The sequence below is a fragment of the Bufo bufo genome, chromosome 6, assembly GCF_905171765.1.
Source record: "Bufo bufo chromosome 6, aBufBuf1.1, whole genome shotgun sequence".
Lineage (NCBI taxonomy): Eukaryota > Metazoa > Chordata > Amphibia > Anura > Bufonidae > Bufo > Bufo bufo.
In genome coordinates this window covers 303647149-303667050 of record NC_053394.1, presented here as the reverse complement: position 1 = coordinate 303667050, position 19902 = coordinate 303647149, and the positions used below count along the sequence as shown (strand labels likewise).

The following is a 19902-nucleotide window of genomic DNA, read 5'->3' as shown; positions in this document are numbered from 1 at the left end:
TTTGCCCAAAACATTGAAATTCTTAAATTTCATCTCCATTTGCTAATTACTCTTGTGGAACACCTAAAGGGTTAACAAAGTTTGTAAAATCAGTTTTGAATACCTTGAGGGGTGTAGTTTTTTTAGATGGGGTCACTTTTATGGAGTTTCTATTCTAGGGGTGCATTAGGGGGGCTTCAAATGGGACATGGTGTAAATAAACCAGTCCAGCAAAATCTGCCTTCCAAAAACCACGCGGCGCTCCTTTCCCTCTACGCCCTACCGTGTGCCCGTACAGTAGTTTACAACCACATATGGGGTGTTTCTAAAAACTACAGAATCAGGGCCATAAATATTGAGTTTTGTTTGGCTGTTAACCCTTGCTTTGTTACAGGACAAAATTAATAAAAATAAAATAAAAAAAATCGAAATTCTGACATTTTATCTCCATTTGCCTTTAACTCTTGTGGAACACCTAAAGGGTTAGCGACGTTTGTAAAATCAGTTTTTAATACCTTGAGGGGTGTAGTTTCTAGAATGGGGTCATTTGTGGGTGGTTTCTATTATGTAAGCCTCACAAAGTGACTTCAGACCTGAACTGGTCCTTAAAAAGTGGGTTTTTGAGGATTTGCTTCTAAACTTCTAAGCCTTGTAACATCCCCAAAAAATTAAATCGCATTCCCAAAATTATCCAAACATGAAGTAGACATATGGGGAATGTAAAGTAATAACTATTTTTTGAGGTATTACTAAGTAATTTAGAAGTAGAGAAACTGAAACTTGGAAATGTGCAAATTTTTCAAAATTTTTGGTAAATTTAGTATTTTTTATATAAATAAAAAATGATTTTCTTTTACTCCATTTTACCAGTGTCATGAAGTACAATATGTGATGAAAAAACAATCTCATAATGGCCTGGATAAGTAAAAGCGTTTTAAAGTTATTCACACATAAAGTGACACTGGTCAGAAACGGACCGCAAAAAACAATGGTCGTGTGCATGAGCCCTTAGCCGAACCCCTGCTGTATACGCCGGCATCTGTGAAAACACAGATGCTGGTGCATTAACCCTCGCTATGCCGCAGTCAGCACTGACCACGGCACGTACGATATCCTTGTCGGGTCCCCACACTACAGTGACGGGGCCCGATGGCTGGAAATGTAGCCTGATGCCTTCCATGGGTTGGGTCTCACAGGCAAGCAGGATGTAAGTGTATTACAGTGTGTACAGATGTATTGTAATGCATTGTTCAGGGGATCAGACCGCCAAAAGTGGAAGTCCCATGATGAGACAAAAAAATAAAGTAAAAAAAACAGTGCCAGAACGGCTATTAAACAAGATTTTATGCTATTCAAAAATATAAATAATAGACACATTGGGTATTACAGCGTCCGTAACAACCTGCTGTATAAAAATATCACATGATATACTCCGTCAGATGAACGCTGTAAAAATAAAATAAATAAAAACTATGCAGTCATTTTTTGTCATCTCTCCTTACAAAATGCATAATATTGAGTGATCAAAGAGTCATATATACCCTAAAATGGTACCAATGAAAAAGTTACCTCATCCCGTAAAAAAAAGGAACCTCCACATAAGACAATCACTCAAAAAATAAAAACCAATGGCACCCGTGAACCTATCCATCAAAATCTGCGCTACAAAAGCCATATGGCGCTCCTTCCTTTCTGAGTCTTGCCATGTGCCCCCACAGCAGTTTACCACCACATATGGAGTGTTGCCCTATTCAGGAGAAAATGGGTAACACATTATGGGGTGCTTTTTCTCATGTTACCACTTGTGAAAATGAAAAATTTGGGGCTAAAGCAACATTTTATTGGAAGAAATGAAACTTTTCATTTTCACAGCCAAGTGTTTCTAAATTCCGTAACATGCTTATGGGGTCAAAGTGCTCAGTACACCCCTTAATATATTCTTTGAGTGTAGTTTCAAAAATGGGGTCAATTTTTGAGGTTTTCCACTGTAGGGGTACTTCAGGGTCTCTTTAAGTACAAAATCTGCCTCCAAAAACCATATGGAGCTCCTTTGCTTCTGACCACTGCCATGTGCCCCGACAGCAGTTTACTACCACATATAAGGTATTTCTGTAAACTTCAGAATCAGAGTAATGTATATTGAGGTTTATTTTGCTGTTAAACCTTGCTATGTGGCAAGAAACAAATTGATTAACATTAAAAAAAAATCTACAAAAGAAAAGAAATTTTGAAAATTCACAATTTTCCTTTAATTCTTGTGGAACACCTCAAGGATTAACAAAGTTTGTTAAATCAGTTTTGAATACTTTAAAGGGAACCTGTCACCAGGATTTTGTGTATAGAGCTGAGGACATGGGTTGCTAGATGGCCGCTATTACATCCGCAATATCCAGTCCCCATAGCTCTGTGTGCTTTTATTGTGTAAAGAACCGATTTGATACATATGCAAATTAACCTGAGATGAGTCCTGTCCTTGACTCATGTCAGGGACAGGACTCATCTCAGGTTAATTTGCATATGTATCAAATCGTTTTTTTTACACAATAAAAGCACACAGAGCTATGGAGACTGGGTATTGCGGATGTGCTAGCGGCCATCTAGCAACCCATGTCCTCAGCTCTATACACAAAATCCTGGTGACAGGTTCCCTTTAAGGGGTGTATTTTCTAAAATGAGGTTATTTATGGGTGGTTTCCATTACGTAAGCCCCTCAAAATCACTTTATAACTGAATTGGTGCTTTAAAAAATGTTTTTGGAAATTATGTTAAAAATTTGAAAAATTGCTTCTAAAATTCTAAGCTCTCTCACTTTCTAAAAAAATGTAATGACATTTACAAAATGATATATTATGTAGTATGAGACTGGCACTCCCTTGCATGGAAATAGAGCAATAGTAATAGTGTTGTTACACAATATTTAATTGGCAAAATATATTAAAATACAACATTACAATACAATATTAAAATAACAATCGCTGCAGCGGAGACAATATCAGTCCCTAAAAATACCTAAAATCTAAAACTTCAATAAAAACTCAAAAAAAGTCCAAAAAGAAGGGGATCATACGTCCTGAATGTGCAAAAATATCGCAAGCCAAAAGTGTCAGTCTATTCCTTATAATAGTATTGGCATTCCTTTCTTATATGCAATATAACATGCAAAATCCATGCAAGGCACTTCTTCAAATATTCGGAATTGTCCGATATAAATATTCGATAAAGTATCCAATCGGACACCTGGTTCGTTCGTCTAACCACTGAGAACCACGTGAATAAATACCGTAAGTAAAAATCAAAAGGATTGAATATTGGGACAGCAGGATAATCGACATTGGATACTTTATCGAATATTTATATCGGACAATTCCGAATATTTGAAGAAGTGCCTTGCATATATTGTATTGTAATGTTGTATTTTAATATATTTTGCCAATTAAATATTGTGTAACAACACTATTACTATTGCTCTATTTCCATGCGAGGGAGTGCCAGTCTCATACTACATAATATATACTTTTTATTACGCCTTTGTTGATTTGAGTGAATCAATTTGAGACTAGAGCACCCATTCCAGAATTGGGGAGTGAGCGGTTTGTCTATACTACTATTTACAAAATGATGCCAACATAAAGTAGACATATGGAAAATGTAAAGTACAGTGATCCCTCAAGATACAATGGCCTCAGTATACAATATTTTCAACATACAATGGTCTTTTCTGACCCATCGTAAGATGAAACCAGACTCAACATACAATGTTTCAGACTCAGATCCAACCAATCAAGGACACTTCTCTGGTAAAATAGCTGGATTAGGGTGGGTTCACCCTAGCGTTATGGAGTCCGTTATGGCTTTCCGTTATAACATGGTTATAACGGAACATAACGGAATCCATAAGACGGAAGGACGGATCAGTTTTTCTGCCCATTGACTTGCATTATGACGGAATGCAAAAACGGACGCCTTTAAAAGGCATTCCGTTTGCTCTCCGTCCTAATAGAAGTCTATGGGAATCAAAACGGATCTGTTTGGTTCCCATTATGTAAGACGGAAAACAAAGTCCTGTTGACAGGACTTTGTTTTCTGTCTTGCATAACAGGACCCAGACGGATCCGTTATGTTTTCCCATAGACTATTAGGATGGAGTAAAACGGAATGCCTCTTAAAGGCTTCCGTTTTGCATTCCATCCTATGGATTCCGTTATGTTCCTTTATAACCCTGTTATAACGGAAAGCCATAACGCTAGTGTGAACCCACCCTTAGTTGCTACTTAGCAGCTATTCCTGACTGTTATATGCAAGGACATGTTTAATCTGTCTTAAGCCTCATGCAGACATTCGTGGAACACGGTCCGTGAGTTACCGGACTGACATTGCAGGAGCGCAGGGCGTCATAGTTTCCAATGACGCTGTGCGCTCCTGCAATGCCAGTCCGGTATCTCACGAATCGTGTTCCATGGACGTCTGCATGAGGCTTTAGTTATCCGCTTATTTTTCTTAAAGGGAACCTGTCACCAGGATTTTGTGTATAGAGCTGAGAACCAGTGATGGTCAGTTCGCAGTGTTCGCCAGCGAACATATGCGGGCTGACATCTTTAGTAAGGTAGACTCACCCGTCCTGAGATGCACAGGTAAGCCCTTACTTGTGCCTGTGTCGGGAGCCGGTCTGAAATCAAATGCCGTCATCGAGAGCAGGCAGTTCCGAGAACAGCCGCCGGGGGCCTTCATGGGGCTGTTCTCTGAACTGCCTGTTCCTGGTGACTGCATTTGATTTCAGACCGGTTCCCGGCACAGGTAAGGGCTTACCTGTGCATCGCCGGATGGGTGAGTCTACCTTACTAAAGATGGCAGCCCGCATGTGTTTGCTAGCGAACACTGCGAACTGACCATCACTGCTGAGGACATGGGTTGCTTGATGGGCTCTAGCACATCCGCAATACCCAGTCCCCATAGATCTGTGTGCTTTTATTGTGTAAAAAAAAACGATTTGATACATATGCAAATTAACCTGTGCGTGACTCATCTCACATAGAGGACTCATCTCGGGTTAATTTGCATATGTATCAAATCGTTTTTTTTTACACAATAAAAGCACACAGAGCTATGGGGGCTGGGTATTGCGGATGTGCTAGAGGCCATCTAGCAACCCATGTCCTCAGCTCTATACCCAAAATCCAGGTGACAGGTTCCCTTTAAATGGAGTCTGTCACTTTCATATGGCCATATACAGTGCTTACATTGCCCTATAGCACACCTATACATGAATGTAATGGTACCTTTGTCTTTTTCTTTACACTTGCAGAAGCTGGAAAAACGAACTTTGATTCATATGCAAAGGAGCATTCGCAGGTGCCCAGGAGCGACGTTCACTGTGTTAGAGCCCAGGCTGCTCTGCCTTTTTTCATTGTTTCCCCGCCCAGCCTTTGCCTATGCTCGCCCTCCTATTCCCTTGCATCATCCTTCGGTCCGGCCGAGATCCCGCGCCTGCGCACTGCTTCACCGGGCCGGGGAATGCACACTGCGATGCCCATTGTTGGCACGGTATCGCTTTAACTACTGCGCATGCGCCAGCAAACTGCGTGAAACCGGCGTATGCGCAGTAGTTAAAGCGATGCCGTGCCCACAATGGGCTCCGGCCCAGCGAGGCATCTCGGCTGGACTGATGGATGACGCAAGGGAATAGGAGGGCGGGCAGAGGCTGGGGCGGGTAAACAATGAAAAAAGGCAGAGCAGCCTGGGCTCCAACACAGTATGGCTGCGTTCACACGGGCGAGATTTCCGCGCGGGTGCAATGCGGTAGGTGAACGTATTGCACCCGCACTGAATCCCGACCCATTCATTTCAATGGGGCTGTTAAGATGAGCGGTGATTTTCACGCATCACTTGTGCGTTGCGTGAAAATCGCAGCATGCTCTATATTCTGCGTTTTTTCACGCAATGCAGGCCCCATAGAAGTGAATGGGGTTGCGTGAAAATCGCAAGCATCCGCAAGCAAGTGCGGATGCGGTGCGATTTTCACGCACGGTTGCTAGGAGACGATCGGGATGGAGACCCGATCATTATTATTTTCCCTTATAACATGGTTATAAGGGAAAATAATAGCATTCTGAATACAGAATGCATAGTAAACTAGCGCTTGAGGGGTTAATTTTTTTTTTAACTCACCTTAATCCACTTGATCGCGTAGCCCGACATCTCCTTCTGTCTCCTTTGCTGAACAGGACCTGTGGTGAGCATTAATTACAGGTAAAGGACCTTTGGTGACGTCACTCCGGTCATCACATGATCCATCACATGATCTTTTACCATGGTGATGGATCATGTGATGACCGGAGTGACGTCACCAAAGGTCCTTTTCCTGTAATTAATGCTCACCACAGGTCCTGTTCAGCAAAGGAGACAGAAGGAGATGCCGGGCTACGCGATCAAGTGGACTAAGGTGAGTTAATTTTTTTTATTTATTTTTTTAACCCCTCCAGCGCTAGTTTACTATGCAGTCTATATTCAGAATGCTATTATTTTCCCTTATAACTATGTTATTAGGGGAAATAATACAATCTACAGAACACCGATCCCAAGCCCGAACTTCTGTGAAGAAGTTCGGGTTTGGGTACCAAACATGTGCGATTTTTCTCACGCGAGTGCAAAACGCATTACAATGTTTTGCACTCGCGCGGAAAAATCGCGGGTGTTCCCGCAACGCACCCGCACATTTTCCCGCAACGCCCGTGTGAACCCAGCCTAAATGTCGCCCCTGGGCACTTGCGAGTGCTCATTTGCATATAAATTAAACATCGTTTTTCCAGCTTCTGCAAGTCTAAAGAAAATAACAAAGGTACCATTACAGTCATGTATAGGTGTGCTATAGGACAATGTCAGCACTATATATGGCCATACGGTGGTGACAGACTCCCTTTAAATATTCATTTTCTCTTATCTTGGATGACATTTTGGGGCTTTGGAACCGATTAGTCAACTTACAATGGTTTCAACATACAGTGGTTTTCCTGGAACCAATTAATATTGTAATAACTATTTTGCGAGGTATCACTATCTGCCATAAAAGCAGAGAAATTCATATTTAGAAAAATTCACTATTTTCTAAATATGAATTTCTCTGCTTTTATGGCAGATACCTGGCAAAATAGTTATTACAATATTAATTGGTTCCAGGAAAACCACTGTATGTTGAAACCATTGTAAGTTGACTAATCGGTTCCAAAGCCCCAAAATGTCATCCAAGATAAGAGAAAATGTCACGAGAAAACAATCTCAGAATGGCTTGGCTACAAAAAACCATTCCAAAGTTATTACCACATGTCAGGTTTGCAAAAATCGGCCTGGGATTTAAAGAGAACCTTTCATTGGTTTGTATTTAGTGAGATAAATATCTGTACCTGCGGGGTACCCCCCGCTGATGCTGCCACCCTGCCTGTTTTTTTTAAAAAAACCTCCCTGGCTGTGACGCTTTGCGCTGCAATTGGACAGCGCTACAGCCAGGGGAGACGGAGACGCCCGCGGAGAAAGACTGCGTCTCCTCTCCATTGCTCTGATGCTCAGTATTAGCATACTGAGCGTGAAATTTGCGGGGGGACATAACGGGGTGCAGGAGCGCTAATTTAAAAAAACAGGCAGGGTGGCAGCATCAGCGGGGGGTACCCCGCAGCTACAGATATTTATCTCACTTAATACAAACCAATGAAAGGTCCTCTTTAAGGCGAAAAGTGGCTCGGTACTGAAGGGGTTAAACTGCATAACAAAAAATTGCATGTAGTTTTAGGCCACCTGCACACTTTGCGGAATGCACACAGTTTTTCCACATGGATTTGCATGTGGAAAAAGTGCAGTATATTACAGTACCAGCAAAGTGTATGGGATTACACAAATCTCATGTACACTTTGAGGATTGTTTCCGTGCAGAAATTGACCTCCATTGCGGATTTCAATTATCCACAGCATGTCAGTTATGTTTGTGGGTTTAGCTGCAGATTTCACCCTTTTCAATGGAACGGTGGGTTCGTCGCCAAAACTGCATCCAATCCGCACCAAAAACCGCAATTAAACATTGAGGATTTTGGTGTACGTACGCTGCAGAAGTGTGCAGGTGACCTTATTGTGGGTTTTACTATTGAAACATTTTTGGCCTGTAAAAAACACAACCACATTGAAAACCACAGCAACACTACAGGGGGAGATTTATTAAACTGGTGTAAAATAAAACTGGTTTAGTTGCCCGAAGCAACCAATCAGATGCCCCCTTTCATTTTCCAGAGCTCTTTTGGAAAATGAAAGGTGGAATCTGATTGGTTGCTGTGGGCAACAAATCCAGTTTTTCTTCACACACGGCAGATTTTGTGGCAGGAAATTCCGTGACTGAAAATCAGTTCCATTCCTTTGAATGAGGCAGCGAGCGCATGGATTTCTGCAAGCCCCATTGAGGTGACTGACTGGAACGGATTTTCAGTCGCAGAATTTTCTGCCACAAAATCTGCTGTGTGTGAAGGTACCCTTTTTCTCCTCCTACATGAAGTTTTAAGTGCCCCTCAACAGCTTCATGTGCATATACTTTTAGGCTACCTGCACATGTTCCTGCCCGTTTCTCATGCGGATTCTCATGCATAAAAACTGCAGAGTAATACAGTATCAGCAAAATGAATGGGGTAGATTTATCCAAAGTTGGTGTAAAGGAAAACTGGCCTCGTTGCCTATAGCAACCAATTAGATTCCACTTTTCATTTTTTAGAGCTCCTTTGGAAAATGAAAGGTGGAATCTGATTGGTAGCTATTTGCAACTAAGCCAGTTTTACCTTACACCAGTTTGATAAATATCCCCCATGTCTTGGTGGCATGTGATTTGCTATATGGCAGCTGAATCAGATATGTCTCCAGCTCCTGCTTCATCAGTGAGAGGAGTGCGGTCAGCTTGTATAAGTCAGATCACCTGGGGCAGGAGTGGGGCTTATATAACATGGAGGAGCGCAGCTGTGGGGGCGTTAGCCAATATGCAGAACCAAGTGGCCAGTAAGCAGGAGCAGAAGCCTGTTCTCATGTGCCCATCTGTTGGGTGTATGGCCAAGTTCAGGAAACAAGTCAGACTGAGAGAACATGTGGCTAAACACACAGGACAGGTGAGAAGGGAAGGACTGTGGGGTCCACTTATCTTGTGCTGGATGTGAATTTTTTTAAGCGCTTTTTTAAATTTTATTTTACTGTTTTGTGACTTTATCATGTAATAGTGTAAAATGCTGTGCACTGTAACTGCAGTATTGGGGACTGTTCACATCTTGTTTTTGCTGTAAGTCAAGTGGATATGTTTAGACACCCCGTAAAGCTATATAAATGTATGATATATATATATATATATATATATATATATAAAATTTGGGTAGGACAGAAGCATGGTATGTTATGCTGTTCTTGTTTGTACTTTATTTTGCGGGACAGAAGTCAAAAGTATGCACTTCTGAACTACAGTTGCCCAATTATAGTCTAGGGGTATGTTCAGTAATACATTACTATGTTTGCTGTCTACAAACCTATTGGCTTGATGTACAGCAAAAACGAGATGTGAGCAGCCCCTTTATATCTCATATCTAACAATTTTGGGGTTGGGCAGTTAACTGTGGTCCTCTGCTCCCCTCTCCTGTATCCTGTATACAGCTCTTTACGTACTCCCTGGTTTTGTGTACTTGTGCTTTAAGGTAGTGTAGTTTAGTATAGTATACTTTGATGTTTTCTGTGTTTATTGGGGCATTGCCTGGGTCTCAGGATTGGATCCTATGTTAAGGCTGGCTTTATGCGTCGTGTGGCACATTCATCAAGCTCGCTTTTTTTTTTTTTTTTTGTGTGTAATTAGACAGACTTATTTCATTTTGTCTTTTGGTGCATACGAAGTTGCACCGCCGTTAATGTATTTCATTTGACTGTCTGTTTTGCTGAGTATTAAAGGGAATGTCCTCAGAAAATGACCTGCTCTCCCTTCTCTTTCTGCTCACCATAGACCTAGCAGCAGCGAGCAGAAAGCGAAAAGGGAGACTGCACATGCGCTTTCCCTTCATACAGCTGATCAGTGGGGGTGCTGGATGTTGGACCCCCTCCGATCTGATATTGATCCATCCCGAGGATAGGTCATCAATATTAAAAGCCCAGTGAATAACTTTAAATGCAGTCAGTAGATTCCACACAATGGGGAGGTTTTAAACTGATGCAAAGGAAAACTGTCTTAGTTGCCCATAACTAGAGATGAGCGAACTTCTGTTTTAAGTTCGGCGTCTAAAGTTCGGCTTCTGGTTAGCGGAGGATCCCGATATGGATTCCGAATTCCGTTGTGGTCCGTGGTAGCGGAATCAATAATGGTCATGTGACTCCAGCCTCTCGGATGTCATATTCTGCCCTGTTGGGATGTAATGTTCAGTTGGTAGCCATTCTATCCCATTTGGGTTAAAGTGCAAATTGCTTGTGATTCATTGATGGTATTGGTTCCAAACCATGTAGGTTATCAGTAGTGTTAAATATTATATATTTTTTTTTTCCCCCTGTATCTAGAAGCCATGGCGCTGTGACAAACAAGGGTGTGAGAAAGCCTTTCTCCGTAGAACCCAGCTCCAAAATCATTGTCTGAAACACATGGGACTGAAAAAGTACATGTAAGTCCCATTCTGTACTGTGTATGTTTTATAAAACAGGCACTAAACCTATAATAACTTGACTATTTCCAGCTGTCCCTCTGCTGACTGCCGGGCTGCTTTTGTGACAAAGAAGACCCTTAAACGTCACCAAAAGTATAAACATGCGACAGAGGACCCCCATAAGGTAAGTGAAGGTGCTGTAGTGCTGATACTCTTCCTAGCAAGTGTTCTTCACTGATCTTGAAGGCAAACTCAGATGCTGTTTTTCGTGACCTATGTAGTTTGTACATATAATACACCCCACTGTAGTGCTTGGCCTGTATTATAATGCCCCCCCCCCCCCTGACCACGCAGATGTAAGCCGTTTCGAAAGTTCTGACAATTGGGTGCCTCTCACCTCCCTTAAATGTGCCTGGAGTTGTGGCATTCATCTGGTTCCGCATGTCTTTCTTCACAATAAAGTAGTCATCAGTGTGGGATGTGGCCAAATGTAGTCCACTTCCAGGCTCTCTGCATCTCTGTTGCAACCTGCTGACTGTCAGTGGCCATTTGTCTGAGAACCTCCTGCTTGAAGCCTTGCAATGGTGTGGTACTGTTGATCAAGGTGTCGTCTTGGTTTTGTGATGTCAAAATATGAACGGCATGATGAGGAGGACTGTTTATATACCAATTCTAATTGAACCAGAAAACTTATTGGACGGTTCATGGATCAAACACCTGTTGTGAATTCTGCTGTTAAGCTCCTTGTTAGAGAACCTGCAAGTTATGCAAAAAGTACCAAAACATTGAACAGTTGGACATGTGCATTCAAAAGTTTACAGAAGGTCACATTTAGTTCGCCTGTAAAGGTTAGTGTATTTTAGGTTCATCCTAAAATTTCACCCACAAGTCAAATATCCCTAAGGCCTCTTTCACACTTGCGTTGTCCGGATCCGTCGTGTACTCCATTTGCTGGAAGTGCCCGCCGGATCCGTAACACCGCAAGTGAACTGAAAGCATTTGAAGACTGATCAGTCTTCAAAATGCGTTCAGTGTTACTATGGCACCCAGGACGCTATTAAAGTCCTGGTTGCCATAGTAGTAGTGGGGAGCAGTATACTTACTGTCCGTGCGACTCCCGGGGCGCTCCAGAATGACGTCAGGGTGCCCCATGCGCCTGGATGACGTGATCCATGCGATCACGTCATCCATGCACGTGGGGCGCCCTGACGTCACTCTGAAGCGCCCCGGGAGCCGCACGGACGGTAAGTATACTGCTCCCCCGCTCCCCACTACACTTTACCATGGCAAACAGGACTTTGGTTACCATGGCTGCCAGGACACTATTCCGAAAAAGCTAAACGTCGGATCCGGTAATGTGCCGAAACGACGTTTAGCTTAAGGCCAGATCCGGATTAATGCCTTTCAATGGGCATTAATTCTGGATCCGGCCTTGCGGCAAGTGTTCAGGATTTTTGACCGGAGCAAAAAGCGCAGCATGCTGCGGTATTTTCTCCGGCCAAAAAACGTTCCGGAACTGAAGACATCCTGAACGGATTTCTCTCCATTCAGAATGCATGGAGTTCAGTCGTCTCTATGCCGGAACAGAACAGCGCAAGTGTGAAAGAGCCCTAATAAGGGATGAGTGAATTGACTTCGGGTGGAACATTCGAAGTCTATTCACATAAAACTTTGTTCCAATACTGTACGGAGCAGGAGCTCTGTACAGTATTAGAATGTATTGGCTCCGATGAGCTGATTATTGCTTCGCGAAGTCTCATGAGACTTCGGATAATAACTTCATAAACTGTACTGTAAAAAAACATTTCCCAAACTCTGGTTCGGTTTGGGAAATGTTTTTTTTACAGTACAAATTAATTTATAAAATTACTGGAAGACTCGTGAGACTTCGAGGCAATACCTTCGGCTCATCGGAGCCAATACATTCTAATACTGTACAGAGCTCCTGCTCTGTAAAGAATTGGGACGAAGTTTTATGCGAATCGACTTCTGATGTTTCATCCGAAGTTGATTCGCTCATCCCTAATCTTTTGAGTAGTGTACATATTTATATAAACAAAATACTCACCTGTCTGCCATGCAGGCCAGACATCATCTGGTGCAAGTAATGTTAAGTACATTACTGCTACCCACTTTGCCAGGTCTCAAGTGGTGCCGTGATGAAGCCAGTAACATCTGCTTTGGGACATAGGTGTTTGTGACATCATGCTGCCTGAAAATCAACAAAGGTTGCAGTGATATGACGGCTGCCTGTCGTTCTGCTGCCTTATAAGCTTTAGGCCTAGTGGCATGTGAGATGGGGAAATGGCTCTCCTTGTCTGAGCACTGTTTGTGTAGATTGAATTAAATGTTCTGGACTGACATTCTGCTGTTTGGCCACAAGATTCCGCTGTTTCCTAACGGCTATAGACTGCACATATCTCAATATTCACGAGAGAGGTGGGGTTTACAGAGTCTAGAGAGAAGAGAAGGAGAGCAGCCATCTTAGAGGGAGGTGAAACTAAGGAACTGTGTGAGCAGAGAATCTGACGGCACCCAGGTGTGAGCATCCCTCAGTGACCAGAGCTGCAGCTAAGTGAAGCTGATCGTGTCCAAGACCCTGATTCTGTCCAGAGGAAGGAGGATTGCTGCCAGGAATGCTGATGAGAGCAGAGGAACAAAGCAACATACACTGTGGTACCGCATGCTTGTTAGAGAATTTTTGTTCAGAGTGACCAGCAGGTACAAAGCCGACCTGGGTTGGTAAGATCGTGCACGCACCTTATCACATTGTTGGTGCCTAGAGACTGAGACCAGGCCTGTAGTTAGGGTTTCGGTTTGTCAGGCCAAAAGTGTTACTACTGTTCATTTCAAGGACTCCATAACTTAAAGTGACATTTCACAGTGGAGAGCTGATAAAATTCTCAAACTCGAGCCAGGCTGGTGGTTTTTTTTTTTTGCTCAGGAGGAATACTCAGGCTCGTGTTACAGGACCAGTTATGGGAGGGGGAATACTGTAGAACTTGGTAGGATTGTAAACTGTTGTGCTGCACTGCAGGATCACGCGTAACACACCCATACAGTGGTTCTTGTTTTTAGGGTAATAAGAGGCAAGGTGTCAGTTTTGTTGTGCCCGCCAGTAGGTAAATTACTTCACTTTCCTCCTTCATCCATTGGAGGGCGCCGTGCTGTGTAGCACAAGGGTATCTGCCTTCAGGCTGGGTGTATGTACATTTATTGTATGTTCTCAACATGCGTGGTTGTGTTTATTGCCACATTTAAGTAAAACTCTGTTTTGGCAAAAGCTGGTGTTAGGCTTGCTTTCCTTGTTCGTGACTTCACTGTATTCCGGGGTGCCCACCCCGGTACACGGTTTACAGGCATGCAACCTATGGGGCTTAACTGCAGGGATGGGTGCTATAAGCTTCTGTTCATTTTCCGTAAACTGCCATCTGTACAGACCAAGAAGTGGTTCCTGATTTATCCTGAGGATAGGTCATCAGCATCGCAAAACCTGAATATACTTTAACATAAAAACCTAACTTAAAAATGGGACATTTTCTGATACATTCCCTTTAATAGGAAACCAGAATGTTAGCTTGTCTCATGAGCTGGCACAATTAAATGGGTTCTTCCATGACAATGATGCCTTTATTACTCTTAGCAGATGGGTTCCATTCTTTCCTTTGTACAATGATTGTGCTTTTTCACTGGTGATTGTCTATGCAGTTTTCTTACAGGTGGAACATTCACCTGTAGGAAAACTGCATAGACAGTACAGACATACATTTGTGTAAAAAAAAAAAAAAAACACATGCAGTAAAAACATGTGGTGGTTTTATTTTTTTCTATTTTACTTTAAAAGAACGCAAATGCAATGTGTAATGCCTCCCCATCTCACCAACTTCTCCCGGTGCAAACAGCTGATCATGGGGATGGCTATCTTTGGTCCAGCTTCAGTCTGAAAAGGGGTTGTTTCATCTTTAAGGTCTCCTTTATATCTATATAGTGAAGTCCAAAGCAGCCCAGACTATGTCAGTACTTGAGCTCTATGTATATAGGCTTCTGTTATAAGGCCAATTATTCATATAGGGCTAGATCCTAACAAATTACGGGTTACAATGTTGTGACTGCCTTCAGTCCACAAGGTTGCTTTAACCCCTTTCATTGACTACTTTAATCTGTAAGTGTAAATGCTATTTCATATTATAAGCAATGTCTGGTGTCTTTCAACCCAGTGCTCAGTGAAAGAATGCTGTAAGACCTTCAGAAAGAAAAAGGCCTTAAAACTGCACCTCTCAGAACATAGTGGCGAGCCCCTGTTTCGGTGAGTTCTTGATGATGGCCAGTAGAAACTGTGCATTAGTCTTTGGAAATGTCCCTCTTGGGGATATATGGCAGATGTTGGAGCTGGAAGGATTCTTTTGCATGGAATACCACCCTGCAGCCCTCCGTTTTGCCATAGTAAATGCTTACAGGTTTATATTTGCTCTCCTGAATGAGCAGAATCCTGAGAACTTTGACCGCAACATTTGCAGTCCTTAAAAGGGTAATCTCACTTGGGCTGCACTCCTGTCTGTGCGGCAGCCACTTGCGGGATCACATACTGTTATCGTAGCCTGGTTAGAACCCACAGAGCTTAGTGAGGGTTTCATTTTTCACATGCATGGTTCAAATCAGTCTAGGGTCATGTGCCCCAATGTATGGCATGTGATCCTGGAGGATAACCCCCTTTAAAAAAAAAAAAGGACCTGTTGTCTCTCCTGATATGTCTGCCCGTGACTTCTTTCATTCTCAGTGTAGTAACAATTGTGGAGCATCTGTTCTTATGACTGTTTTGCATTTTTCCTCTTCCTACTACCTTAATGGATTGCCTGCAATAAAGGTCCATCTGGGTGTTAACAGTTGGATGTGTCCCTGAAGAGTCTGATATTATCTAGTCAGTGCTGCCAGTGTTGGCCTGTGTAGGGATCAACGTCCATCTGATAACACCCAGGTGGACCTTTATTCATTCATAAACCTCTCGTAGGAATGAGGCAATGGCACAAAGTAGTTGTATGAAAAGGTGCTCAAGAATGGACATTACTTGGGAAATGCAGGTAGTTGCTAAAAACACGTTGGGAGAGGTGACAGGTCCCCTTCAAAGAAGGTCTGAGAATCAGGGAGGGAGGCCAGTAACCTGTAATACTGATCCATTTTTTATTTTTTTAATCTGGTGTACTCTGGGTTTGTTCATCCTTCAATGACAACCTGGTCTCTGTGACTAGGCTGGCCTGTAATAACTTATTGTCTAACTTCCACTATCTGCTTTTCCGTCTTTGGTTCTTAGTTGTGACCAGCCTGGGTGTGAATGGAAATCCAAATCTAAAGCCGGTGTTGCAGGCCACATCCGGCGCCATGCAGGTAACTGCTACCACATGGTATTTTTCAAAGGCCTTGCTTATCAGGCAGTAACTTTTACTTGGTAATCTTTAGGCTACCGATGCCCTTTCCAAGGATGTCAAACTACCTCTCCAACCTGGTCGGCTCTGCAGACGCATCGGAAGACCCATCCATGTAAGTTTTTATAGGAGGTCTACATGTCATGTAGATACAGGTACAGCTGTGTAGCCTGGGCTTTGTTCACATTGTAGCTAACTTCTGTTTCCAGAATGAAAATAAGAGGCACTGTCTGTGAAATGACTGCCTGTTGGAACCTGCTGACTATATAATGGAGTCATTGGGTTTGTCACATTTTCCCAGACAGTAGTGCAAGTGCCATTTTGCCTAGATCGGGATCAGCAACCTTCACCACACCAGCTGCTGTGAAACTACTACTCCCAGCATGCACTTAGCTATTCTTGTAACTCCACTAGAAGTGAGAGAATGATACTGGGAGTTGTAGTTTCAGAACTGCTGGAGGTTGCTGATCCCTATTATAGACTGCCCAAAAATCTATAAGCCCTTAGCAGCCTCAAACACATGTGTGAAACTAGTCTTAAATGTTGGTTAAAATACCAATGTAATGGTCCAAAACTGTTGGAAATGGACGATGCTGGTCCTGTGTGCGCCACCCAGGGGCTTGGGCCATGAACCGGACACTAGTCATGAAAGCACCCCCTCAGGGAGCACGATAATTATGACACCGGCCTCTGACCGGCTACAGGAACTAGGACTAAAGCCAATTGGAGGAAACTGCGGGCCAGGGAGACATCGCTCCTGTGCCCCGTCATGGCATTCAACTATACTGCTGTCCTGAGTACAATGATGCAGTTGAATATGTAGAGATGAGCGTTTCAACAATTGAATCGCTCATTGCCCGTGGTCCTTCTGCTGCTCCCCTCTTGCCCCTACCTGGTGCTGCCTCAGGCAGTCGCCTCACCTCATTGGCGGTGCACCCCTGCATGAAAGTTGTAAAAAGTGTTATGAAATTGGTCTCCTTTTGCAAAAAACTGCTTCACACCTGTCCACAGGTTGTATGTGGTATTGCTTGCTTGGCTTTATTGAGGAGAATAGGGCTGGGCAGCAATACTCAACCCAGTCAGGACAGATTTGGAAGAAAGCAGCCGTGATTTCTTGAATACTGTAAACCCATTAACAAATTTGCTGTGTTTTATATTCCATGGGGACAATTTATTAACTGGTGTGATTGAAAACTGGCTTGGCTGGCCATAGCAACCAATCACTCCACCTTTCATTTTCAAAAAGGAGCACTGAAAAATAAAAGGGGAATCTGGTTGCTAGGGGCAACTAAGCCAGTTTTCCTTTACATCAGTTTTCGTAAATCTTCCCCTATTCCTAAAAATGTGTATATTGAAGATAGACATAAAATTGTAGGCTCTAATTTTCTTTCAATATCTGAATTTCTTTAGTGGACTTGAAGTGTGCCAAGTGTAATAAGCCCTTTAAGAACAGGGGTGCCCTGCGGAAACACAAACTAACCCATGTGTTCAAACCCGTCGTCTATACCTGCCCCAGAGAGGACTGTAAGAAGACCTTTAACACTGTCTTCAACCTAACTCATCACATACGCAAGATCCATCTCTGTCTGCAGCCCTACCACTGCTACCACGCCGGCTGCGACCGCACTTTCGCCATGAGAGTATGTAGTTCACAATGGCTTGCAGGGTGGCAGCGGCTATGGTATAAAGTCTTGCATTAATATTTTTTTTTTTTTTTCCCCCCCCCCCCCCCATTTTCCTTAGGAAAGCTTGCTTCGTCATCTTGTTGCACATGACCCAGAAAAGAAAAAGATGAAGGTATGGATAGAAAGACCCTTTGGTAATGAAATGGACATTGAGACAATGGGATACTCTAAAATGAGCACTGGGGTAGCTGAACGTGTTGTGCCTCCAGCACATGTTATCATTGTCATGTTTTGCAATAGTTAGCCCTGATATGCAAGTGGACATAACTAGCTGGGCTCTTACCAGTCAGATCTTCTGTATCTCCTGGTACTTATCCAGCAAGCACCACTGATGGAGGAATGGTCAACTAAGGGCCATTTTCATATTAATCAGTATTTCTACAGATGGTGACCATTAACTGTTGAACTTAGAAGAGGGTTCAGCAGCCTTCGGCACTCCAGCTGCTGTGAAACTACAACTCCCAGCATGCATGGTTTCTTGGCTGTTGTATCTCACCGAAGTGAATGGAGCATGCTGGGAGTTAGTTTCAGAACAGCTTGAGTTCCATAGGTTGTGGATCCCTGTCCTACAAGAAACCCATACAAACAGTAGGAACATGTACAAGCTCCATACCACTGGTAATGGTCAGATTGGGTTAGCACAGTGGCTGTGGTTATCTTTAGTGTCTTGCAGCGCTGAGGTCCTGGGTTCAAATCCGATCAAGGACAACATCTCCATGGAGTTTGTATGCTCTCCCCATGTTTGCATGGGTTTCCTCTGGGCACTCTGGTTTCCTTCCACGCTCCAAAGACGTACTGATAGGGAACTTGGATTGTGAGCCCAATTGGGGACAGTTGGATGCTAATGTCTGTGAAACACTGTGGAATATGTCAGCGCTATATAAGTGCATACAATAAATAAATTTAAACCCAGGGACCCTGCTGCTACTGGACAGCCATGCTAACCACTGCACCACCAAGAATGGTCCTGTACAGCAAAAGGTGCCCATGAAGGGCCTGTACATCTTGTAATGGTTGAATTGAGTTTGGAGTAATTCACCAAACTTGCGTTCTCAAGCTACCGTATATCATGGCATAATGCAATTTGTCTTGTATTTTTATTCTCTGCTACTGTGTCTGCATTTACAAATGTTCTAATCCTCTTCCTCAGCTTAAATTCAATCTGAAACCCTCAAGGCGTGTAAGAAGGTACCATCATCCTTTGCCTGCAGTGGAGCAAAATCTGAGTCGCCTCTTTAATGTGAAACTTGGGTTTCGGAGCAAGACCCTGCTGGAGAGTAACCTTTCTGGCTTATTCAATGAGCGACAGCTCCGTGATCCTGCTGAGCCAGAAGTGAACCTGAGCAGCCTCTTCCACCTGCCTTCTGCCCGGGCCAGGGCTGAAAAAGCTGCCTGACGAGATGGGTTATTCCTACAGAGAATTTAGGTTCTCACTTGCGCTCCTCAGCTCTCACCACTGTTCTGTTGTATGAAGGTCTGCAATAGATTCTTGCAACTTTCTTTATAATTGGTATGGAAGAATAGATAGCCCAGGCAATGATGAATACTGTGGACAGTATCTTCATATTGAAGTATTTTTGTTTATATATAGATGAAACTATACTTTAGTTTTGAAGGTTCTGGGCAAGTTTTTATTAATTTTAGCAAGTAATGCTACTTTTATTTTCAAATGGTCATACTGTCCTTTATAAAGACAATAAATCGCTTGTCTTCAACTTGTGTGACTGTTTCATCAACCAACCACCAGGTGGTGCTGTGGTCTATTCAGAGTCTGGATTGTATAATTACTGCTGGCTGCAGAGTAGTCACTCTGCCCTGTCATTTCCATTGTCACCAAAAGCAACTCTTAAAGATCTGGCCCCTCATACTGCATTTTAAGGAGTAACTAATCAGATTGGATAACTGGCTAAACAATATATTGAGCAGGTGCTCCTTACCATGCTATCAATTGGCAGAACAGGTGTATTGCCCCTAGAAGGGTGGGCATTTGCCATTCAGCCCACTGAACAGGATCTACTAACAAATACTAAGGGCCAAGTTCAGGACTTGATAAATTTACCCCCACCCCACCCGCGTTATAAGATTGCCTATATACTGCCCTGTTCCTTGCTGGTCTGGAGGCCACTAGGGCTAGGGATTTGCTGCAGCTGGGTATGTGTTTTTAGCGCTGTCACCAGTGCTGCCTTACCC

The 19902-nt window shown here is 43.1% G+C and overlaps 1 protein-coding gene across 1 annotated transcript; it reads left to right on the top strand.

Moving 5' to 3' along the window:
• Positions 1-8981: 8981 nt before the first annotated feature.
• On the top strand, positions 8982-19108 carry LOC121005692 (P43 5S RNA-binding protein-like). The gene is made up of 9 exons (XM_040438466.1): positions 8982-9107; positions 10525-10625; positions 10698-10791; positions 14825-14913; positions 15916-15989; positions 16062-16142; positions 17438-17667; positions 17771-17824; positions 18863-19108. The coding sequence occupies exons 1-9, from the start codon at positions 8982-8984 to the stop codon at positions 19106-19108; spliced, it is 1095 nt and encodes a 364-aa protein (XP_040294400.1).
• The last annotated feature ends 794 nt before the right edge of the window (positions 19109-19902 follow it).